General features: G+C 39.8%; 3 protein-coding genes across 3 annotated transcripts; 2 read left to right on the top strand and 1 right to left on the bottom strand.

Moving 5' to 3' along the window:
- Positions 1–5,187: 5,187 nt before the first annotated feature.
- Positions 5,188–6,489, top strand: LOC120413871 (uncharacterized). The gene is made up of 2 exons (XM_039574840.2): positions 5,188–5,574; positions 5,642–6,489. Exons 1-2 carry the CDS (start codon positions 5,276–5,278, stop codon positions 5,805–5,807), a joined length of 465 nt encoding a protein of 154 aa, XP_039430774.1. The 5' UTR covers positions 5,188–5,275; the 3' UTR covers positions 5,808–6,489.
- Positions 6,490–7,940: 1,451 nt separating this feature from the next.
- On the bottom strand, positions 7,941–10,625 carry LOC120413869 (zinc finger protein 471-like). The gene is made up of 2 exons (XM_039574838.2): positions 10,420–10,625; positions 7,941–10,357 (listed from the first exon to the last, which is right to left on the bottom strand). Exons 1-2 carry the CDS (start codon positions 10,546–10,548, stop codon positions 7,958–7,960), a joined length of 2,529 nt encoding a protein of 842 aa, XP_039430772.1. The 5' UTR covers positions 10,549–10,625; the 3' UTR covers positions 7,941–7,957.
- Positions 10,626–21,960: 11,335 nt separating this feature from the next.
- On the top strand, positions 21,961–23,788 carry LOC120413870 (zinc finger protein 260-like). Its single transcript, XM_039574839.2, has one exon. The coding sequence runs from the start codon at positions 22,013–22,015 to the stop codon at positions 23,702–23,704; it is 1,692 nt and encodes a 563-aa protein (XP_039430773.1). The 5' UTR covers positions 21,961–22,012; the 3' UTR covers positions 23,705–23,788.
- The last annotated feature ends 2,076 nt before the right edge of the window (positions 23,789–25,864 follow it).

Raw genomic sequence — 25,864 nt, 5'->3', positions numbered from 1 at the left:
CCACCACCGGGACCAATGTCCACCCGCACCCCCTAACACCCCAAAAACCCAGACCGTCCCAGACCAAATGTGCACCTTTCGTGACGCGGAATGTTAAAGTTTATTGACTTGGTGGCCTTATTTTGCTGCCTGCCTACCTTCCAGAGAGGGGCTCTTTCGTTCGTGTGGTCGCAATTTCGCTGGAAAATGCCCAGTCAGAGCGTTTCCATCGCCTTCTTCACTCTTCTTCTTCGTCTTTCCGGGTTCCGGGTTTTCCCTCCCACATATACCGAGTTTCAGAGTGCAGTGCATACTTCCGGTCGCACACCAGCCAGCCCAGGAGGTCGTTAGATATGGGTAAATGGGACAGAGTGCAGCAAGGGGGACCGTGTAGTGGAGGGAATTTGAATCGACTTGAGATTTTTTTTTTTTTTTTTTGAATCAAGTCATTTTTTTTTTTTTTTGTTAAATAATTTGTTTATAGTACACTGAAAATCGGCAGTTGGCAAGACATAAGACCATATTGCAAATATGCCATTGGTATGAGAAAACATTTTTGCACCGTGAAAAAAAAATCTTTAAGTAGCTTTATAAAAACATTTTTTTCAGAAAAAAAATTACTCCCCGGCACGGTACCCAACCCGCACCGAACGACTACTCGTCCAAGTCCTCTCCCCCTGCTAGCTCGTTCTAATGAGCTTTGGCGCACTGAACTGAAACTGAATAATGAAGGCAAAACACCGCCCGACGACGAAGTCAAGCTAGAGTGAGAAGCAAGTTCGACTTTCCTAGGCGAGGTCGCGTGGGAACCATCACAACACGTGTGTCCTCCCCCCCTGTTGAAAGCTCCAAACTTTGTCCATTTTGGCAACACTCAACTCAACGCTCAACGGCAAAAGTTGTCTTGCAAAAGATGGATTGTTGATGTTTGGAATATTCTTCTGGATTAGCCTCCGCCAAGTGTTACAGAATGCAAGTCCCTCGCATAAGTTACTGCGGAGAGGGGAGAGGGTGTCTTCTGAAATATGTGAGCAGCCGGTGAAGACACGTGTTCCACTTCCGTTTGGCCTGAGGAAAAGGGGGGGGGGGTCTCGTTATGGTAGATTTTGAAGAATCCATCTTTGTCATCCCCAGATTGTTATTTCCCACTCATTCGCACTTGTGAGTGTGCACATATTTATCATAATCCAGCAATCCAACCAGGATTCGAGATGTTTATTTATAACTGAGAAGTTTTAGGTAAATTCCGCTAGCAGTGTATTTAGATTAATTCGCCTTAAAGTTATGCACCAAACATTTCCATACAATTGATCAAATCCCTTTCAGAATCCACCCTAAAGGCAACAGTAAACGAAAAAAAGACGAAAACGTGACATTGGCACCGTCTTGCTAACTGAGAAATAGAGAATCGAACGACAAGTGCATCACAGTGATAAAAGGAGAAAAATCCAAGCGATACACAATATTGCCCCTAGGTGGCACTGTCTCCGTGTAATGCGGCGAGTATACATCGTGGCGAAGAGTGCAAGAATGTTTTGTAAGATAGATTTGTGTGTGCGCATGTTGCCCACTTTCAGGCGTTTAAGAGAGCTGCTTCGTTAAACAGGATATAGTAGAGATGTAGAAAGTTTGTGGTTCGTTAGTTTCGGATGCAATCGCCGGTGAGATAGGTGAAGCTTTTCAAATGTGAATTTAGTGAATGCTATCAAATGTGTGTCGAGAGAGAGGAGAATGGTTTTTCATTAAAATTTCAAGATTCATCCCTTCAAAGTACGTTGAAAAAAGTTGAAAATAGTTTTACAATTGGAACAATTCAATCTTTAAAATGTCTTCAAAATAGAGGTGGGCAAAAAAAAAAGCGAGCCGCTCAAAGAGCCGGTTCACTTAAAAGAGCGAACAAACCATGGCTCTCAAAAAAAGAACCACGGTTCTTTTTTGAACTCCGTCTTTTGAAAAAAAAAACCGTTCCAAGATGGATTGATTTTTAAACTTGTTATAAATATAATTTATTGAATTTCGAACAAATTGTAGCATAAAATTTGTTTTTAGAATTGAAAATGCAATTCCAAATTGAAAAATAATTGCTGATAAAAATTAATCCCAATATAGCATTGCCGCCAAACACCACTTAAAAGTTTTCAAACTCATTTTCAGTTTCCTACTTTTCTTCCAAAAGTAAATGATTTTCTAAACAAAATGAAAAAACTTTGCATTTTACAATTGATCGTACATTAAAGTATTATCCGAAAAAAAAATTTTGCATTTAAAATTGTTTAGCTTGTAAAATATTACCTAAAATCTACTAAATAGCTGAGAGATTTTGGAAAAGAAATAAATTGTCTTGCCCAATTAAACTTCAGCGTTTATTCGATTAAATCGACGGTAACATTTCAAAAGGCATCATGTACATTTTGACACTTTCTGGGTTATTGCATATTCTGAAAGTACTCCTAATAAGCTACCTCTCCACCAAAAATGAGCAAAAGTTACTTCAGTAAAGTCTGTTTAATCATGATTTTAAATAAAGTAACATAAACAAAATCTCTGCCATCAGCAGTCCCTGTTTATATAGCCCTGTCAACCTGTCAAACAAAAGACTAAATGAACCTCGTGACGAAAAAAAAAGCAACATGAACAAAGCGCCATGTACATTCGGCGAAGAAAAGCGAATCGTAACAAAGCGTCCCCCTCAATGACAGCAGGGTGATATAGACGTTGGTGATTTCAAAAGAAGTTATGTTTGTTTTTCTCAAATAAAATTACGGAAATAATGTTTTATTGAATTCGGATGATCAAGTATCAATAAAAGCAACGTTTTTCATCGTTTGTTATCATTAGAACATCTTATTTTGCTTTTATAATAAAATGGGAATTGAAAATGGTTGCTCAACATTCAAATGCGTTTTTCTCAAAACGCATGGTTTGTACATGATGCTTTTTGAAATATTTGCGTCGAAATCAGAATGTAGAAAAGAGTTCACAGAATATTTTCTTCAAATAAAATGTCAGCATTAGTTCAATTTTAGCAAAAATAAACGCAATTTTAAATTGATAGCAATTTCTCCAAAATCCTAGATTTAAGTTTGCATGCCATTCAATTATTTCAACGTTTTGGTTCGAGTGGAAATCTTGACATTAGAGACCGCCAAGTTCTTTGGTTTTCAAGGACATTTTCTTGGTTTTAGATATTGTCAAGTGATTTATAAAAGTCCAATATAAAATAACTTTGAAAACCACACCATTCTTAAAAATAACCTTTTTATCAGCATTTTGAAAAAGAGCGAAAGAGCCGTTAAAAAGAGCGGCTCTTTTTAATGAACGAACGAAAATGAGCGGCTCCTAAAAAATAGCGATTTTACCCACCTCTACTTCAAGATGAAGAGAACTTGCAACATCGACGGGAAGGTTAAGTGGTTTGTAACGAATTTCTAGTACCTTTCGGTGAGTGAAATTAACTACGTTATTCATTGCCATTCCGGTTATGTCACGGCAGAACTGCTTTCAATTTTTAAAATCCATTGAATAAAGTTTAAGTTTCCATTTTTAGTTAAGTCACCTTTGCGTGTAACGGCAGCGATTCCTTTTTGAAACTTTTGTCAATCTCACAAAGAAACTTGTTATGTGTGAAAAAATAAACAAATAAAAAAACAATTGGGTCCTAAAATTAAGCTTAGATTTCTGATATTATTGTTTACAGCGATAAAGCTTATTTTTCTGAGTACAATGACCCTTTGTACGATCACAAAGAGTTTAAAATGGATTTTTAAGTCAATTTTGAAAAATTAACCTCGCGGTCCTTCTTGACAGAAAAGTTCCTACTTGACAGCTCGTTCCAAGGGGACCATAGTTGATCCATCGAAAAAATGTTGTATTGTCATTTTTTTTTTTTGCATTAAAATGAAAAAAAGTGATCAGAAATGGGTTTTAATCGTGTTTTTTTACCGTTGTACATAAAAATTAACATAGGGCTTTAGTATTATCGCGGGCGTCAATAATTAGAGTTCACGCGCGCTGATATGACCGCAAGAGAACGGCCGCATGACAGCCGCAGAACAAATTTTTGACTGTTGTCAACGGTTGCCTTGAGTCAACGCTGAATTTCAGTTCAACTTGCTGATTTTTACACTGCGGAAGTTCGGCGGCTTTAACCTCCTGTCAGTTGAAGCGAAGGAGAAATGTGATTTTATCTCGCAATATGCAATACCCAATTGCTGATATTATTGTTCACAACTAGGTTGACAACCTAGTTGACAACGATTTACTCAGTTTTAATTTTTTGAAAAAATAAATTCGTGGCCTTTCTTGGCCAAAAATTATCTTACCTGACAGCTCGTTTCAAGTTGTCGTTAAATGTTGTCTTGACAAAGAATTCAGAAATGGTGTTTAGGTCTACGTTGACATAAAAATTAACATAGCGGATTTAGTTGTCAACCACTCGAGTCAAATGTGAACATTTTTGCAGTGCAGTCATAGGGTGCCAACCAGGGGGGCGACATCTACACTGTAACTGAAAATCGCACTTTGCTGAGTTCGTTTTCGCACTTTTTCATACGATTTTTTCAGTTCGACTGCGATTACATAAAAACGTGTAATCGCAGTCGAACTGAAAAAATCGTATGAAAAAGTGCGAAAACGAACTCAGCAAAGTGCGATTTTCAGTTGTATATCTCACCACAGGCAGCTCGCCCGCAGCCAACACAAACTGTCAACTTCGGCACCAGAACAAAAGGGAGCTGTCAATTTCGGCACCAGCATAAAAGAACAGCTGTTCGTTGCGGAACCAAAACAAAGCAACTGCGCACTGTAAAAAAAAAGTACAAAAACTGCAGGCATAAAATGGAAATAAAGTAATTATTGTTTTTATGTAAAATTTTACCGCAATGTACGTTTAAGAGTTAGTGTATGTTTTTGATGTGATTTTTATCAATTTATTTGCAAAATAAACTACTAAAGTTGGGATTATAAAGCACACATCGGGCCAATGACCTCATTAAAAGTTGTACTTTTATCACATGAACCATTTAACTTAACTCCTGTGTAATTTGACTTTTACTACTGTAATTCTTGTAACAAAAATTGAATTATTAATAAAAAATATATTTTTGTTTTCACTGTGCGCAGTTTGCGTGCGTTATCAATCTCAATCACCCAAGATGGCGGCCTTTAGCATCCCCCTGGTGCCAACACACAAACACACACACACACATTGCGTTCGAAAACAAAAACAAACTTATCCTCCTTGCTTGTTTGATTCGCTGTTTAGATTTTATTTTTGGTCCGTTCGTTTTCAACTGAAATGAAGTGCGTTGTCCCGTCCTGTACCACGGATTTTCACAAAATTCCCGCAGGAATCACGCAACATCGATTCCCTACTGACGACGACCGCCAAGCTCAGTGGCTTGAAGCTATTCGCACGGCGGAAAACTGCCGCCCAGACGACCTATCGGCGGTCAACTTTAACCGTGATCGCATCTGTTCGAAACATTTTCACAACAGCTGCTTCTACAAAGTGAAGGGTCAAGTAAGGTTGAATAAATATGCAACGCCGTTCGAAGAACCGACAGGGCCGCATCGTAACGGAACATCACACACAAGGTATAAGAACCGCCTTTTAGCGGAATTAATTAACTGACTGTTGTACAATGTTATTCTTCAATTATAGCGCTGTTCCCCGGTTGAACACCAACGGGCAACAATATTTGAATCTGGAAGATCCGGAACCAACCGACGTCACGCCGACAGCCAAAAGGAAAAAGGTCGAAAAGCGATACTACGTTCAGGGCAGCAACGACCTCTTCGAAGTTTTGGTTCTAGAGAGTCAGCAATAAGTTGACAGTGCTACAGTTAGTACAGTAAAAAAAAACAAATTTATGTATTTTTTAGATTGTAAACTATAAATCTGATCTCATTGTTATAATTTGCTTTGAATCTTTAATAGTAGCTAGTAGACTGTTCGCCCTCCCCGAACGCTGCCTCCTGGCACTGCTGCCATTGCACTCGTACGATAGTAAACGAATACTCATCTCGAATGCCGACGTACCTTCTTCTTGCACGATCGGTGACAGGAAGTTCCAACGCCGGCACGTCCTCTTTGCGATCAGTTTAGGTGTCATGGTGCGTTCGTTTTGTGATCCTTAATATTTTTTGCCGTTTCTATTATTGAATCAAAATGTTTAAATGTTTAAATAGGTATTTAAATGTGAATTCAAACTCAAAATTAAACAGTTTTTTGTTTAATGATAAATGGTAGGCACACTATAAATGGTTAAACGCTAATACTTACATCAAACCCTACGTAATGTACCACCCCCGGCCGAGTTAAAATGCGTAACCGGAAAAGAAGGTGTGCATGCCTGGCACGAACACTCAAAGCGTGTTGCTCGTACTGACTCAGAGCAAGTCAAGGCCCGTTCTTACACTGAAAATTGCGAATTGCGAGAAAGGATAAAAGTGAGGAAGGCACCAACCACCTGAAGGTGGATTAAGTAACGTTTTTATATATTGAATCTCAACTTAAATTGGTTAACATTAAATCCCTGACCATTTACTGATACAATCTTTTCCAAATCATGCTAGAGTAAATTCCTACCACCATAAATCCAAATATCTTCTAGCGTTATCTCATAAAATTTTAGTTGAGAATAAGTGGGTCTTTCATTACGAAAGCCGTAACAAACTAGGAAAATATTGCCTAGTTTGTCACGGCAATCCCGAGCTTTGAACAGTTTGTTAAGTACCGTTACTCCGCCTTTCAAAATTTGATGAGTTTCTTCATGCGGGTAATCCGGAAACTCCCGCAGTTCCCCAATGTGGATGATAACTTGAAGATCACCTTGCTTCAGGTCCTCCCGTTCACATGTTGCCCATGGTCCAGAGTTCATTGACCCATTAAATGGTATCAAATTTGTGAGACACATCGCTACGTATTGTTTCATTATTGTATCCATGTGGCACAATGGGATTAGATGAAACAATACATAGCGATGGTCTTTAAGGTGGTATCTTTTCACCCTCCTCACCTCAGGGATCCGCGGATCGTTGTAGTATTTCCTTTCAAGGAGGAAACATTTTTCGCCGCCGTTGATGACTTCGTACGTGACGTACGTGGCAGTCCTTCTGATCTTGCTGAATTCTATGCACGTTCCGAACTCCTTAAAAATGTCCTCCGAGAAAGGAAATTCAAAGATGGGTGTTTCGGATATTGGAGGGTGATGTTCTTGGGGACCGCCACCTTCAATACATCCATTTCGAGAGGGTTCTTCAGTAGTCTTGACGAGAATCCAATCTCCTCTCTGTTCTTGAAACACTAAAATTTCGCCCAATTTGATGTCGAGTTGTTCCGCGCGGTGACGGTGCCGCTCGCATAAACCTCCAGTGAATGTCCGCTCCCTATTTCTTTCCGTGTGATTTTAGGATTATCCTCGTCCCCCGTTTTCTCCATTGTTTGCTATGAACTTTTTGAACTTTCACGTTGATATGATGATTATAACGGATCGGCAATTGTTTATTTCCACTTGTTAGTAGGAAGATGGTGGGCAGGACAAATGCGGCAAACTGTTTGAGAATTTGGGTTGCTTTTGCGTTCACCTTTTTAAATGTTTTGTCTTTCAATGAGTTAGCGGTCATCAGAGTTGTATGGAATTTCATACCATTTGGTTCAAACTTGTGAGGAAAATGCAAACATTTCAGTGTATGGACTCACAATCGGGCTGTAGTGGACCAATTTGAATGCTTTACGTTGCAAAAGAGCTATATTTTTGTCCTCTATTTGACCAACTGAAAAGTGTCCCACGTCTAGGGTCTCATGTGGTTGATAGAACTGGATTGAAATTACATCAACTGTCATTGTATGAAAACCCCATGGTTACTACGATTTTGAAATTTTTAATCGTCTACAGAATAAACTTCAAAGCAGGGAATTCTTCAACACCGTTCGGATTTGATCAGTTAAAAAGAAAACTAAAAAATACAGATTTTTTTATTGACCTTCAACTTCCCCTCCCTTTCCCTCCCCATTGTGCTTCTGCAAATGAATAACCAACTCCCTGTTCCTGATGTAAGCCGCCGAGCAGTGCGAACACTTGTACGGCCGCTCGCCCGTGTGCGTCGACATTTCGTGCCGCTTCCGGTCGGTAAAGTGCTTGAACGCCCTCTCGCAGAACCTGCACGGATACGGTTTAACTCCGGTGTGGACTCGACTGTGCGCCTGCATCTGCTCCCGGGTGGGAAACTTTTTCCCACAATCGACGCAATCGAACCGAAACTCGGCCGCGTGAACGGCCCGCTTGTGCCGCTTGAGGACGCCCTTGTTCCGGAAGGCCGCGCCACACTCGTCGCAGACTTCCGAGCGCGCTTCGGAGTGGATGAGGCCGTGCGCTTTGAGCGAGTGGGCGTTGCGGAAGAGTTTTCCGCAGGTTTCACAGGGGAAGTGGATTGATTTGCCGAGGTGGACTTGGTTTTCGTGGTCGCGGAACGCTGGCCAGCGGGTGAATTCCAGGGGGCAGAATCGACAGGTGTAGCGTTTGGTGAAGCGCATCGTTCGGTGCCAGACGAGGGTGGTGGTGTTTTCGAAGGATTTGAGACATCCGACGCAGACGTTGGCCTCGTTGGTGCGTTCGGATTCGTTTTCGCGCCGTTTGCCGGCGTGTTCTGTGATGCAGTGTTCGAGGAGGAGGTCTTCCGAGGGGAAGGTTGGTGCGCATTTGGGGAAGCAGCAGTGGAACTGGTTTGGGTTTGGTTTTGGGGTCTGTTCTAGGTTGTGATTGGGAGCGGATTGGAGATGCTTTGTGATGCTGTACTGCTTCGAAAAGACCAGATTGCAGATTGTGCAGTGGTACATTTTGTCGAGGGAACGCCGCGTCGACTGGTGCAGGATGAGGCCGCGATCGTACATGAAACGGGAGAAGCAGATGTCGCACTGGTAGCCTCCGGTTGCTTCCGGATGCTCCAGCAGGTGATCGCGACGGCCGTGCTCGACGAGTTCCTTGAAGGTATGGAAGAATTGACCGCAGCCACAGCAGCGTTCGCCGCTGACCGTTATGATTTGGTAGTTTGGGAAGTCGTCGATGTCCGTTATGAAGCACGGTTCCGGCAGGGACAGATGACGGTGCCGCGTGATGGACCGATTGTTGTTCCGATGCCGGGTCGGATCCTTATCATTGGAAGAAAGACGAACCAACTCTTCTCGAATCGATTTGTCCTTCAGTTCAAGAATTTGAGCTTTCTGTGCTACGCAGAGATCCTTGTGGGACAAGCTTGTCTCCTGGTGGTAAAGCAAATGTCCGGTCCCGGAGAAGGCCTCATCGCAGATCGTACAAATCAGCAACTCTTTGCTCGTGGTAAAATTGATGTGCTGCTGCAACTTTCGATTGTCTTCAAACTCAACGCAGCAAATCGAACATTTCAGCAAACTTTCCAACCCTTCCACGGCTTCGTGAGCTTCTCGAGCATGCCGGAAAAGCTCCTCCCGCTTCTCACAGAAGAAATCACAGCCACAGCAACGCTCACCATGCAACTTCACGTACTGAAACGTCTGGAACGTGATCCCAGTCACAATCTGCGACTCTTGCAAGTTGTCGATTCGAAGTCCTTCGCTGAATCTCACATCAACCACATTTCGCAATTTCGGAGCGACTTTCCTTCGTAATTTGTCCTCCACCGGCTTGAACTCCTCCTCCTCTTCCCACTCGCTCCCCGTCTCAAACTCAATCTCCATCGTATCACTCTCCTCGGCTTCCTCCCCCGGATCGACAACTTCCTCCGCCCTACAACCCGCCAAATGCCGCTCAATCTTTCCCCGCCGATTAAAGTACCGATTGCATCTCCCACACACGAAAATACTCCTCGACCGGCACTCATCAATGTGCCTCGTCAGCGTCTCTTCCCGCGCAAACTTCCCAAAACAAATCGGACAATAATTCCCACTCCCAACGCTATCAATCACGTGCGCCTTGTCCGAATGCTGCAACAGCTCCTTCCTGTTTACCCCCACAAAGCTGCACCCGCAGCACCGATCGCCCTCGACCTGCACCTCTCGATACCCTTCCACATGCTCAACCACGCCCCGAACCACCTCCTCCTTCGGCATCATAAAGAACCTCCCACGAACAACCCGCTGAACCGGCTCCGCCTGGTCCTCCTCCAAGTACTCATCTTCCAAGAATTCGTACTCGTAACCATCGTCTTCCTCCTCCGCCTCTTCCTCGATGTACACGTCCTCCACCTTGACCACCGTCCCCGAGGGCAGAACTAACTCCGTTGAGCTCGTTGCTGGGGTGGCCTCCGCTTCGCGAATCTGCCGCTGGATGGCGTAACCGATGTGGACCTTTTGCAGGCACGTCGCGCAGATTTCCGACGAGCGAAGCTCGTCAACGATAAGCTTGTATTGAGATATTACTGTTAATTCTGTGATCATTTTCAAAATTTATCGCTCAACCTTACCTGACCGCCGTTCAACTCCTCCATCATTTTGACGATTTCAACCGACTCAACCGAGCTGTAAATTGAGCGAAGCGGCACTGATGGGTCTTCCGAATGCTGACAGATGCGGCAATGGCTGGTAGGTTCCATGTTTCACTGGTTTCCGAAGGAAAAATTACATTAAAAATCAAATTTAGTTTGGAAACTTTGAAAACTCAACAGAAATCAACAACAACCGCGCGATGTTGTGACAGATTTGGCCCCAGTGCGAAAAAAAAAAACACAAAATGGTTTCTCCTTTGATGGTTGCACACACGGAAAACCGGCATTAGTCTTTAAAGACTTATTTTTAGCCTTTTTTGAAGTTCGGTCAGTATTGTCAGAAAAAGGCCTAAAAATTAGTCTTTTTTTGGGCCTAAATTTTAGGCTTTTTTTAGAACTTAGTGCAAAACTTAGAAAAAGACTAAATTTAAGGCTTTTCTGTACTATAAACTTTGGTTCACGATTTGACATGTCAAATCAGAAAAAGTTGAAAGTTGCCGGTGGTGGTTGCTGTTCGTCGGACGGGGAAGGATTCTGGCCAGTTTGCAGGTAAGTTTTTGTGTTTTTCCTGCCGGAAGGTTCGGCCGGAAGGTTCGGCCGGAGTGAGACGGCGGCCGAACGAAATGTCTGCTGTCTACCGGGTTCCCAAATTCTGGTTCTCGGTACGGTGGAGGAGGACGGGAAGGCGTGTTTTTTTTGCAGATGCAGGAGGGAAGCAACTTTTTTTGTGGACGGCGTGGACGTGTGGACAGAAAATGGACGTGTGGACAGAAAATCTCGGAATCAATCCGCCGGGGATTGAAATCCAAAGTGGAAGCGAAAAAGAGCAACGAAGCGGGAGTGGACAACCGACGGTGGCGGTGAAAATGATGATGGTGGTGGTGGTTGTGTTTGTGTTTGTGAATGAGTGTTTATGAGTGGTGTGTGTGTGTGTGTGTTTGTGTGGGTTCAAAAATTCAGAAATTCAAAAATTTAAAAATTTAGAAATTCAAAAATTCAGAAATTCAGAAATTTAACAATTCAAAAATTCAAAAATTCAAAAATTCAAAAATTCAAAAATTTAAAAATTCAAAAATTTAAAAATTCAAAAATTCAAAAAATTTTAAAATTCAAAAATTCAGAAACCCAAAAATTAAAAAAATTCTAAAATTCAAAAATTCTAAAATTCAAAAGTTTAAAAATTCTAAAATTCAATTCAAAATTCTAAAATTCTAAAATTCTAAAATTCTAAAATTCTAAAATTCTAAAATTCTAAAATTCTAAAATTCTAAAATTCTAAAATTCTAAAATTCTCAAATTCTAAAATTCTAAAATTCTAAAATTCTAAAATTCTAAAATTCTAAAATTCTAAAATTTTAAATTTCTAAAATTCTAAAATTCAAAAATTCAAAAATTCAAAAATTCAAAAATTCAAAAATTCAAAATTCAAAATTCAAAATTCAAAATTTAAAATTCAAAATTCAAAATTCAAAATTCAAAATTCAAAATTCAAAATTCAAAATTCAAAATTCAAAATTCAAAATTCAAAATTCAAAATTCAAAATTCAAAATTCAAAATTCAAAATTCAAAATTCAAAATTCAAAATTCAAAATTCAAAATTCAAAATTCAAAATTCAAAATTCAAAATTCAAAATTCAAAATTCACAATTCAAAATTCAAAATTCAAAATTCAAAATTCAAAATTCAAAATTCAAAATTCAAAATTCAAAATTCAAAATTCAAAATTCAAAATTCAAAATTCAGAATTCAAAATTCTAAAATTCTAAAATTCTAAAATTCTAAAATTCTAAAATTCTAAAATTCTAAAATTCTAAAATTCTAAAATTCTAAAATTCTAAAATTCTAAAATTCTAAAATTCTAAAATTCTAAAATTTTAAATTTCTAAAATTCTAAAATTCTAAAATTCTAAAATTCTAAAATTCTAAAATTCTAAAATTCTAAAATTCAAAAATTCAAAAATTCAAAAATTCAAAAATTCAAAAATTCAAAAATTCAAAATTCAAAATTCAAAATTTAAAATTCAAAATTCAAAATTCAAAATTCAAAATTCAAAATTCAAAATTCAAAATTCAAAATTCAAAATTCAAAATTCAAAATTCAAAATTCAAAATTCAAAATTCAAAATTCAAAATTCAAAATTCAAAATTCAAAATTCAAAATTCAAAATTCAAAATTCAAAATTCAAAATTCAAAATTCAAAATTCAAAATTCAAAATTCAAAATTCAAAATTCAAAATTCAAAATTCAAAATTCAAAATTCAAAATTCAAAATTCAAAATTCAAAATTCAAAATTCAAAATTCAAAATTCAAAATTCAAAATTCAAAATTCAAAATTCAAAATTCAAAATTCAAAATTCAAAATTCAAAATTCAAAATTCAAAATTCAAAATTCAAAATTCAAAATTCAAAATTCAAAATTCAAAATTCAAAATTCAAAATTCAAAATTCAAAATTCAAAATTCTAAAATTCTAAAATTCTAAAATTCTAATATTCTAAAACTCTAAAACTCTAAAATTCTAAAATTCTAAAATTCTAAAATTCTAAAATTCTAAAATTCTAAAATTCTAAAATTCTAAAATTCTAAAATTTTAAATTCTTTAATTCTTAAAATCTTAATTCTTAAAATAAAATTCTTAAATTCTAAAATTCTAAAATTCTAAAATTCTTAAATTCTTAAATTCTTAAATTCTTAAATTCTTAAATTCTTAAATTCTTAAATTCTTAAATTCTTAAATTCTTAAATGCTTAAATTCTTAAATTCTTAAATTCTTTAATTCTTTAATTCTTTAATTCTTTAATTCTTTAATTCTTTAATTCTTTAATTCTTTAATTCTTTAATTCTTTAATTCTTTAATTCTTTAATTCTTTAATTCTTTAATTCTTTAATTCTTTAATTCTTTAATTCTTTAATTCTTTAATTCTTTAATTCTTTAATTCTTTAATTCTTTAATTCTTTAATTCTTTAATTCTTTAATTCTTTAATTCTTTAATTCTTTAATTCTTTAATTCTTTAATTCTTTAATTCTTTAATTCTTTAATTCTTAAATTGTTAAATTGTTAAATTGTTAAATTGTTAAATTGTTAAATTCTTGAATTCTTAAATTCTTAAATTCTCAAATTCTAAAATTCTTAAATTCTTAAATTCTTAAAGGCAGATCTTCAAAAAATCGAACTTACCAAACTACGCCATTCCAGTTCTCTTTAATTTACGGTCTCTCTCACTTAAATGAAATCTCCCAATTTTTAAATCATTATCAAACTCTCACAACTCATCATATTGTTTTTTTTTTATTTTCAGGTTATAGCTGAACGCATCCGTGAATCTGTTTTATTGCAAAATTACCGAATAAAAACATCTTTATAAATAGTTAAATAAAATTTAACTATATTTTATTTTCTACCCTTAATTCCCGCCATTTTGATCCCCTAGGTTTTTCATGCATAAAATTAGTCTTAATAAAGTTCCGCCATTTTGGATTATGTCCGCTTTGATGCGCTCCCATTTCCTGCTAAAGCCTAAAAATTAGTCTTTTAACCTATAAATAAGTCTTTTTAGGCCTAAAACTAGTCTTAATAAGGTTCCGCCATTTTGGATTATGTCCGCTTTGATGCGCTCCCATTTCCTGCTAAAGCCTAAAAATTAGTCTTTTAACCTCGCTTTTAACCTATAAATAAGTCTTTTTAGGCCTAAAATTAGTCTTAATAAGGTTCCGCCATTTTGGATTATGTTCGCTTTGATCCGCTCCCATTTCCTGCAAAAGCCTAAAAATTAGTCTTTTAAACCTATAAATAAGTCTTTTTAGGCCTAAAAATAAGTCTTAATCAAGTTCCGCCATCTTTGATTATGTCCGCTTTGATCCCCTCCCATTTCCCGCAAAAGCCTAAAAATTAGTCTTTTAAACCTATAAATAAGTCTTTTTATGCCTAAAAATAAGTCTTAATCAAGTTCCGCCATCTTGGATTATGTCCGCTTTGATCCCCTCGCATTCTCGAAAAAGACTAAAATTTAGGCTTTTTGACGATAACATTAAGCCTAAAATTTAGCCTTTTTCGTACTAAAACGAAACTAGTCTTTTAAAGACTAACCCATCATTAGGCTTAAAAAGACTTAACACGGTTAGGTTCGATAAAGCCTAATTTTAAGTCTTAAAAGACTAATGTCGGCTTTGCGTGCAGTGAAAATGTTCTGAGCGAAAATGGTTAAAACTTGTGCATGCACGTTAAAAAACACGGAGGTTTCGTAGAAACCCGTCCTACTCAGAAATGAGTAAATGGAGCAGTGAATCTGAGTGAATTTCACTCATTTTTTGTTTGATTCTGACTGAAATTCACTTAAATCTGACAGATGCCCTGATATTTCATATCTGAGTAATTTTGGCTTTGACAAAAACTGAATTATTTTTAACGTGCTATATAGGGACATAAGGCTTTCTAGGCCCAGTGAAAAAAATATAATTTAACCCAAAAATCACGAACTTCTCGACACAGTGTCCTGGTGCAAACAATGATCGAGCTCGAGTTGTCACAGCCCTGCGAAGTATGTTGGCTGACATATCATGCGGCCAGGCAACAAAACCAGCTAGAAGTCGCCTGACAAAAAACTTTTGCTAGAAAGAGATAGGAAACCTGATGCAAACAAATGTCCAGCTACCATGTAAACATACTTTGAACACAGACAAACAGACGTGACTCTCCATACAAATTATTTTTGAAATTCATCGTCCTTCATCAAACCACCAAATCATGGCAACGCCAGCGCTGCCTGGTGAGCTTATGCCGAAGAGCAGCCCAAACACACCAATACAAACCCATTACTGTCATGTGTCATGTCAGTGTATGCGTGAGACAATCAATCCTTAACGATTGTAAACATTAACAGCTGTTTCGAAATAATTTTGTTGTTGCTGATCATCAGTAACAAAATCAAAATAAATAAATCAAGACTGACGGCCGAAAATGACGGTGGGCCGGTTCCACGGTCGGTTCCGTTTCCAATGGCAGAACCTCATGAGGCAAATCATGCGGCAGCACCTGCAGCGATGCAAAACAAACACAATGACAGAGACCACACCACTGGTCCTCCCCGTTGCTTGCATGTTCCGTATAAGATTCCTCCTCCACCGAAAACATGAACCATTACACCTGACACCAGATATCCCGTTCACGAAGACACTAGTAGTGGCCGCCGGAATAGGAAAATTCAATTCAAAACTAACGGAATTGATCCCCACGATGGGCGTTTGGAAACATTTGCGGGGAACGTGTCCACGGCGCAATTAAGTTGCCAGCGAACAAAACCAAAAGGGCCGAATGAGACGAAAAAAGTCGCGAAGAATGGCGCTCACGATCGACGCATCGTCAAAATGCCAAAAGGACGACCAGCAGCAGCAATCTGAGCAGCAGTCCACGAAGGATAAGCAGGTTGCGCCTCAGCAGCAGCCTCGACTTCGGAAGGCAGTGGAACAGGGCTATCTGGTTAATAGTGGGGTAAAAGCAAGAGTGTGCTACTTCAGGTTTTCGGCACGGTTCGCACTCGTTCTGCCTCGTTGTACTACTCCATCATGTTCGACCGCTTCCGGTCCGAGTCGCCCTCGTGAGGTAGATTCGCCTCCGATTGATACACCCAAAGTCGTGCGTGTCGAAGGAGTGCCCGTAAATGTCCGTTTACTCGTGTTTCCGCCGGAACACTACGTCCGGGACCGCTGGCTCTCGTCGTTCAGGTGCATTCGGCCGGATTCGAACTCTCCACAGATGAAGCGACCTTCCGGCGGGTTGAACTGGATGCAATCGAGGTGGAGAGCTGTTTTTTTTTTTCATTTGCTGCCTCACACGTGCTCACGCTCAACTTAAAAACAAAAAAAAACACGCATCACACACACTGAGAAAAGACGGGCGAGCTGTCACGACAGCAGCGCCATTTTGAATTTGAAATAACCGTTTTTGGAGGACGATGGTTCGGCACTCGAGTGTCCCGTCTGTTTGTCTGTGCTTTGAATATGTTGGTAAATTTCTGACTAGAAAGCTTACCGCCCGATGACACCACAGAGTAACCCAGAGGGAACAGTCCGAAGAAATGTAATTTCATTTTTCGTTACTCTGTGATGACACCTAACATATTTCGCAGGGACAGCTCGAACTCGATCTTTGTTGAATGAAAACAAACTGCACTCTTATCAGAACAAACCATAAAAAGGTACTTTCTATTCTTAGTGTTTAGAACGTTTAGAATTTCCAAGAAACCTAAACCTTACCTCAAAATATTACCCCCTATTTTTGAAAAAAAAAATGTGTAAAAATTATTAAAATCAAACAGCTTTAAAAAGCATAATTTTTATTCAAGTTTTTATTGTAATTCTGCTCAAGAGTGTATAGAATTAGACCCGCTCTACATTTCTCACTGGGTTGGGTTGGCTCGAGAAATGTCAAAATTTGTTTTTGTTTATGTTTGTGCTGTAATTTCGAAATCCAAAGTAATATTAATCTTCTCATTGAAAAGTGCCGGCGACAAAATTGGGCGAAAAGTTCACCGCCCGGAGATCGCGAGTTGGCGCGAGCGAATGAACACCGCGAAAAAAGATTCGGGGGTGCATCGGGGTTAAATGATCATTTCGTCATTCGGTTTAATTAAAAAATAATTATTTTTTCGTAAATATCGCTACTTTGATGCGATGTAATTCATTTTTACAGTAAATTAGGCATTGTTACATCAAATTTGACCATTCAAACCTCGAGTTTTTTTTGAAAAGGTCCTATAAACAAAATTTCCAATTTTTGCTTTTTGGGTGTTTTTGAATACCCCTGACTCAAGGCGGTTTCATAAACACCCAAAAAGCAAAAATTGGAAATTTTGTTTATAGGACCTTTTCAAAAAAAACTCGAGAAACGTACTAGAATGGCCAAATTTTAAAACATCAATGTTTACCAATTTGACCGTTTTACCCCCAATTCCCCTTGTAGAACAAAAGAAAAGTTCATCCGCGGTCTGTCAGCAGCGCGCTGTTTTGTTTGCTGGATCAACATTTGGAAATGTCGAATGTTGAAGGAAATCGCTCAAAAAATGGAAATCAACCGATTTCAAATGTTATGGCCGCAAATGAAAGGTAAGGGTGGCTAATGTTTGATTCCGATCTGTAAAACTAGTTCTGGCGAGGGTTCTGGGCACTGCGGCAATCGATTTTACCGGCGGGTTGCTTCCGGTTGCATTTGAATTGAGGAGAAGGGTTTTTCAATCCACCAGGGGCTTATTCGGGGGCAACAGTTTCGGTAATCCGGAACTTCCGGTAAGTTTCATATTTGCAGTGTTTAGCATGAAAAACAAACATAGACCAATCTTTCAAGTGTGCGCTCTTTTTGGGGAGGGGGCGCAAACCGAAGAAGAGCGCAACTCGGGGGAGCGTTATTTCGGGGTTTGAGCGCAAATCGAAGGAGCGTTATTGCGGGGTTTTGGCGTAAAATGGGATTTTCTTTTTTAATTTTATTTACAGTTAAACGAAACATTTATATAAGGGGTCATCCACAAAACACTGATAATGGGCCATCCTCAAATCTGGGTATCCAAGAACTCCCGGATGTCATGGCCTAGATAGCTACCTGATTAACGGAGGTCTATATGGGTGAATTTACCATCGGTATACACTCAACCCCCGATGGTTGGTCACTTTTTCGTTTGACACTTTTTTAGTTTGTACCCCGTTGGTTGGTCAAAGTCAAACTAAAAAGTGACGAACTGTCACTTTTTACACGGCGCTCACGCACACTATCAAAACACACGTTTGGTAGTGTGCGTGAACTCCGTGTAAAAGGGGTGTCAAACTAAAAAGTGACCCCGTTCGTCTGACAACAGTTGGTGTCAAACCATCGGGGTTAGAGTGTAGCTTCAGTGAACAACGATGGACACACTGGGGTACGTTGGATTGTTATAAGTCTTCTAAGAACTCCTTGAAGTTATGACCTGGATATCAACCAGATCAACGGAGGTCTATATGGGTGAATTAACCATCGGTATAGCTTCAGGTTGCTTCAGTGAACCACGATGTTGGATTATTATGGGTCCTCCAGGAACTCCCGGGAGTTATGACCTGATGATTCAAGGCTGTATATCATAGGTACTCACGATCTTGCTTTGCATTAGTGTGAGTGCATGACTCCGTGCCACTAAAACCAAAACAATAACAAACGAACAATAGACCGTGCCAGGAAAAGCAAAACATAAACAATGCACAGTGGTCCAGATCGCATAATTAAGTGGAAAATGGATTTTCCGAAAAATGGTTAAGTTTTGGAGCTTTCGTGTCTTGAGAAGAGTTGTTGCATATGGAAAGGGGCAACTTTTGGTTTGGTTGAAAATTAGGGTGGATCACGATTAGGGTGATTTTGGAAATCTAACTTTACAGGAATATTTTTGGGATTTTTTTCGTCTTCTAGAAAGTTGACGGGCTTGCCAATCCAAGCAACTTTGTCGAAGACACCAAAATTTTATCTCGTAATCTACGCCTTCTACGACCAAATTTATAGAAAGCATCTGAGCAAACCTTCAAAAATCAGTTTTTTTAACGTGGCAATTCAGTGTTAATTTTTAGAGAAAAGTGGTATTCGGGGCACTTTCAGAGCTCTAAAAAACAAACATTATTATTATCTGACAAGTCAATTTGGACTTAAGGGTCAAAAGTTACAGCGATTTTAAGGTAAAAAAGATGCAAATTTAAAACTTAAATATCTCGAATAGGCGCAAGCCAAATTTTAAGCACTAGATTGCATTTGAAAGAGGAGATCCAGCACTACAAACGCTGAAAAAATTTCAGAGGTGTTTTTCTTTAAACTCGAGATATTTTCATTTGAAAACAGTCTAATTTTCAAGTGAAAACCTTATGGGACCACCCTAACGAATTTCGAAAATTGTCCAAATATATGTTTTTCTATGTAATTTTGCCCGCTGAATCTGAATCTGCCCTCAGAATTCACCCAAAGTGTCGAAAAATCTATTTTTGGTCATATTTTGGGTTTTCATGTAAAATTATCATGAAGTGATCTACCTGATCAACGCGAAACTATATGGGTATATCAACCATCGGTATCGCTTAAAGAAGCTTCAGTGGACCATGATGAACACTTTGCACCATGCTGGATTGTTATGGGTTTCCCAGGAACTCTCGGAAGTCAGGTAAATCATCAGGTCATAACACCCGGGAGTTCCTGGAGGACCCATAATAATCCAACATGGCGAAGGGTATCCATCGTGGTTTACTAAAGCTATCTGAAGCTATACCGATGGTTAATTCACCCATATAGATCTCCGGTGATCAGGTAGCTATCTAGGCCATGACATCCGGGAGTTCTTGGATACCCAGATTTGAGGATGGCCCATTATCACTGTTTTGTGGATGACCCCTTATATAAATGTTTCGTTTAATTGTAAATAAAATCCCATTTTACGCCAAAACCCCGCAATATTGCGCGTATTCCCGAAAAAGACACGCGGCATACCAGCCTCTAAACGACGCGCCGCACTTTCGGCAAATGCGTGCTGTCAAATCCCATACTGTGCGTTTTGTTTTTGCTGATCTTCTTCTTTGAATTGCATTGCATTGTTGCCGGTAATGTTTTTTATTGCACCAAAAGTGCAGAAACTCGGGGGAGCGGGGTTTTGGCGTAAAATGGGATTTTCTTTTTTAATTTTATTTACAGTTAAACGAAACATTTATATAAGGGGTCATCCACAAAACACTGATAATGGGCCATCCTCAAATCTGGGTATCCAAGAACTCCCGGATGTCATGGCCTAGATAGCTACCTGATCAACGGAGGTCTATATGGGTGAATTTACCATCGGTATACACTCAACCCCCGATGGTTGGTCACTTTTTCGTTTGACACTTTTTTAGTTTGTACCCCGTTGGTTGGTCAAAGTCAAACTAAAAAGTGACGAACTGTCACTTTTTACACGGCCCTCACGCACACTATCAAAACACACGTTTGGTAGTGTGCGTGAACTCCGTGTAAAAGGGGTGTCAAACTAAAAAGTGACCCCGTTCGTCTGACAACAGTTGGTGTCAAACCATCGGGGTTAGAGTGTAGCTTCAGTGAACAACGATGGACACACTGGGGTACGTTGGATTGTTATAAGTCTTCTAAGAACTCCTTGAAGTTATGACCTGGATATCAACCAGATCAACGGAGGTCTATATGGGTGAATTAACCATCGGTATAGCTTCAGGTTGCTTCAGTGAACCACGATGTTGGATTATTATGGGTCCTCCAGGAACTCCCGGGAGTTATGACCTGATGATTCAAGGCTGTATATCATAGGTACTCACGATCTTGCTTTGCATTAGTGTGAGTGCATCCGGGAGTTCTTGGATACCCAGATTTGAGGATGGCCCATTATCACTGTTTTGTGGATGACCCCTTATATAAATGTTTCGTTTAATTGTAAATAAAATCCCATTTTACGCCAAAACCCCGCAATATTGCGCGTATTCCCGAAAAAGACACGCGGCATACCAGCCTCTAAACGACGCGCCGCACTTTCGGCAAATGCGTGCTGTCAAATCCCATACTGTGCGTTTTGTTTTTGCTGATCTTCTTCTTTGAATTGCATGGCATTGTTGCCGGTAATGTTTTTTATTGCACCAAAAGTGCAGAAAATCGCTGGCAACAGTGTCTGCGGCACATTCTGAAATGCCGCGTGGTGTGTACCTTCGAGAGAAACGGACAATAACGCTCCTTCGATTTGCGCTCAAACCCCGAAATAACGCTCCCCCGAGTTGCGCTCTTCTTCGGTTTGCGCCCCCTCCCCAAAAAGAGCGCACACTTGAAAGATTGGTCTATGTTTGTTTTTCATGCTAAACACTGCAAATATGAAACTTACCGGAAGTTCCGGATTACCGAAACTGTTGCCCCCGAATAAGCCCCTGGTGGATTGAAAACCCCTTCTCCTCAATTCAAATGCAACCGGAAGCAACCCGCCGGTAAAATCGATTGCCGCAGTGCCCAGAACCCTCGCCAGAACTAGTTTTACAGATCGGAATCAAACATTAGCCACCCTTACCTTTCATTTGCGGCCATAACATTTGAAATCGGTTGATTTCCATTTTTTGAGCGATTTCCTTCAACATTCGACATTTCCAAATGTTGATCCAGCAAACAAAACAGCGCGCTGCTGACAGACCGCGGATGAACTTTTCTTTTGTTCTACAAGGGGAATTGGGGGTAAAACGGTCAAATTGGTAAACATTGATGTTTTAAAATTTGGCCATTCTAGTGCGTTTGAAAGGTCAAATTTGATGTAACAATGCCTAATTTACTGTAAAAATGAATTACATCGCATCAAAGTAGCGATATTTACGAAAAAATAATTATTTTTTAATTAAACCGAATGACGAAATGATCATTTAACCCCGATGCACCCCCGAATCTTTTTTCGCGGTGTTCATTCGCTCGCGCCAACTCGCGATCTCCGGGCGGTGAACTTTTCGCCCAATTTTGTCGCCGGCACTTTTCAATGAGAAGATTAATAAAATTGCAATTTAATTTTATTTATGTAATTACTGTGCGTTAAGCCTCCCGCAAATGGAGAACCTGTGCCGAACGTGCATGTCCACCGTGGACGGCACCGACGACAAATGCTCCATCTCCGTGTACAGCGACACGGAAATGAACGACACCGTTGCCGGCTTGCTGAACACTTTCTGCTCGATGGAGATCGCCCCGGACGACCCGCTGCCCAAGCAAATCTGCCCCGGCTGCGTGCACGAGCTGCTCACCGTGATCAACTTCCGGCGCCGGTGCGAACAGTCGGAGCAAAGTCTGCGCCAGCTGGTGCTGGAGCAGGAAACGGCGGCGATTGCGGCGGAGGCCGCCGTCATCTACTTTGAGCCGATCGAGGTGGACCACAAGCCGGATGTGCTGCAGGAGGCGGAGGAGTTGGTGGGGGAGCCGGAGGAACAGGATGAGGTTCTGCTGGAGCAGCCTTACAGCGTCGTTGAGATGATGAGCTTCCGGTGCTGTTTGTGCGCGGGGATTTTGCTGTACAGCGAGGAGGAGTATCGGGGACACGTTCAGCAGGTTCACGGGATGGATGTGACGGAAGTCGACGGAGCGGAGCAGAGGTGCGTCATTTGTCTACGGAGTTTTGAAAGTGGAGACGAGCTGGAACAGCATCAGGGAAAGCGATTCATGGAACTTTACCAATGCAACAGTTGTGAGGACATTTACGAAAGTATAGAAGATGTAACGCAGCACTTTGGAGAGGTTCATGAAGTTAGTGAGGTTCAACAACTACCGGTTAAACCGGAGGTTGAAGAAGAACCGCTGGTTGAGGAAGTCCCAGCGAAGAAGATAAAACTAGAAGAAAATTCTGAACGTTACTGCTGCGTAACGCACTGCCATGAGGTCTTCAGCGGCGAGCAGGAGTTGATTGCCCATGCCCAGGAAAAGCACGAAATCAAAATAAATCACAACCGAGCCAAGACGGAACCGGACAAACCATTTACCTGCAACGTCTGCTTCCGGTCGTTTGGGTCGGTCAAGAACTTGAAAGTGCACCAATTCGTCCGCGCCAACCACAACCAGGGAAAACACTTCAGCTGTGGTCACTGCCCGTTCCGAGCGGTGAGTGCCGCCCTCTTAACCGTCCACGAGCGGTCCAAACACAGTGGAGAACGGCCCTTCGAGTGTCCCCACTGCGAAAAGCGGTTCTTCAGCGAGCTCCACCTCAAGAACCATCTCGTTTGCCATTCCACAGCTCGGCCCTTTCCCTGCACCTCGTGCGACCGAAGTTTCAGCCGCAAACGCAACATGGAAGAGCACATCCGGTCCTGCCACTCGGAAGACAAACCCTTCCACTGTGACCAATGTCCGGCACGCTTTAAAGTGCCCCAGCATCTTCGAATCCACGCTCGCATCCACTCGGGAGAAAAGCCGTACCAGTGCCAGTTCTGTACCAACAGTTACTACCACATATCGGACAAAAAGCGCCACGAAATGTCCCACACGGGAGTGCGTCCCTATCGGTGTGAAACGTGCGGAGCCGCCTTCACTCGGAAGCGCACGTTGACCATTCACGAGCGGACGCACACCGGCCTCAGGCCATTCAAGTGCGAGCTTTGCTCGAAAGGATTCTGCCAGATGTCGACGTACAAGAAGCACATGGAGCGGCACGAAGGGATGGAGGCGGCGGGGATGGTGGACCTGGTGGAGATTTGCGACGACGGGTCGGTGGAGTCGGATGAGGGGGAGGTGGTGATGGAGGAAGAGGGATAACGTGTAATTTATTGTATATTGTTTTGTTTAAAAAAAGAAAAGTCAAGACATACAAGAGAATCTAAAAAAATACGAAAAAAATATATTTCAAAAAACCTACCGAAAGGCAGTTTTACAACACAGAGTTAAACTTTCTGTTTTGAATCATATTATATTTGGTTGTATTGAAAAAGACCATTATCGTAATTTAATAAAAGTATTTTTCTATTCATAATTCAATTTTACATTCTAGATTTCTCAAAATACGTACCGTCAACCGGGGGCGAATCGGGACACATGGGGTGAATTGGGACAGCAGTTTTAACCATGTTGGAGCACAATATTTTATTTTTTCTGATTGGTTTCGATTAGAACAGACTCAGACCAACAAAATGTGTACATCTGTTTCCAAATTTAAAAGCTTTAAGTGCTCTGAAAACTGCTGTCCCTATTCAGACTGTAGTCCCGATTCGCCCCAGATGACGGTACCTCATTGCTCAATTCCAAAACTTTAAGATTTTAAAATTTAAAAATGCTCAAATTTTAAAATAAAAATAAAACAAAAAATCTAAAGTTTGTTTTCTTTCGATTTTTGCTCTCAAAATCAATAACAATGCGTTGATTCATGCCTAGAAATGCTAAAAGTTTATAAAACTTTTCAATCCAATTGAAAAATTCAAAGAATAAGTAATTTCGAAAATGCCGAGTTCAAAATTCCAAAATTAAGAATTCAAAAATTTCAAAATTTAAGAATTAAAAAGTTCAAAAATTTTAAAATTCCAAAATTTATTTTTTTTTCAAATTAGCACATTTTTACCACAGAAACATTTAAAAAGGAAATGAACACTCAAATGTCAATATTGTCACTTGGAACACAGTACAGTCCAGACTCGATTATCCGAAGGCCTTGGCTAAGCTTCGGATAATCGAATCACGAAAAAAATGTTTTTTTTCGTTGTCTTATTTTTGATTGTTGAGCTTGAGTATGACCCACAAACTACTCTAAAGTAATTTAGAATTTTTAAATACAAGATGGCGGCCAAAATGGCGGTGATGAAATATTGAAAAAAGTTTTTTTTTTATTTTATAGACAACCAATCATTCAAATTTGACTAAAATGAGGTCGCATACCTCTTAAGTAAGAAAATAACAAATACGAAAAAAATATTTTTTTTGTTCGTGATTCATTTATTCGATGTCCCATACAAACCTTCGGATAATCGAACTTCGGATAATCGAGGTTTCGGATAATCGAGTCTGGACTGTATTAGATGCAAACATAGCATTCTTTCTCAAATGGTTCTTTATTTTTTGCAGATATTATAATTCTGTTCGATTTATTCGAGTTATATATTTATATCTCGATTTTTTTTATTAGGTCCTATAAACATATGAAAGACAAAAGCTTTTAGGACCTTTTCCAACAAAAAAAAACTCTGGATATGTTATCATACTTTGTTTTTTGATTTTTTTGTGTTGAATTATGTTTTTCAAATTCTGTAATTCTGTAATTCTGTAATTTCGGAATACATTCGTCCGGCTTCAGCTGAAGATTCATGCTGTCCCATGTTGCATGTTCGAGTGTAGACCTACGGAAAACCTTGCCGCGAGGAGAGGTGAGTGAGAAGTACACGAACCACCTACGACATAGTTCCTCGGGCGGCCCAGGTCAACTCGAAGTTACCCCAGGCACCCCCAGTGCAGGACACATTGGGGGTAGAAAGTGGATAGAATTTTCAGTGAATACAATAGTTATGACAATATAGGTTCATATAATCCTTATTTCTTGATCTTACCTTTTGACACTATCAAACCTAGCAATATTACTATTGCATCTTACCATTCCCTTTTGGTAGTGTCAACTTCAAACCTTCATCCATTGTACAATTAACGCAGAATTTCCACTATATCCTTCATGCGGAATCGTCGTCTACTTTCTTCGCCTTATTATCACTGAACCACGGCGCGATATTGCTCTCACATTTTTTTGAGCTTCAACGACCGATTGTTATTCACGCACTTATAAAAATACTTGTTCTGTTTCGCGGCTTTGTGAAAAATACACGTGTGTTGGCTGATACAATGACTTTTTCGGTCATCGTATGCTCGCAAGGTACATGAAAGAGAAAAAGAGAGAAAAAATGGGATAAGTACAATGTAAAATAAAATCGAACATTGAAT

This window comes from Culex pipiens, chromosome 2 (genome assembly GCF_016801865.2).
Source record: "Culex pipiens pallens isolate TS chromosome 2, TS_CPP_V2, whole genome shotgun sequence".
Taxonomy (NCBI): Eukaryota; Metazoa; Arthropoda; class Insecta; order Diptera; family Culicidae; genus Culex; species Culex pipiens.
The sequence above is the reverse complement of the archived record's forward strand: the minus strand, read 5'-3'. Positions and strand labels throughout refer to the sequence as shown.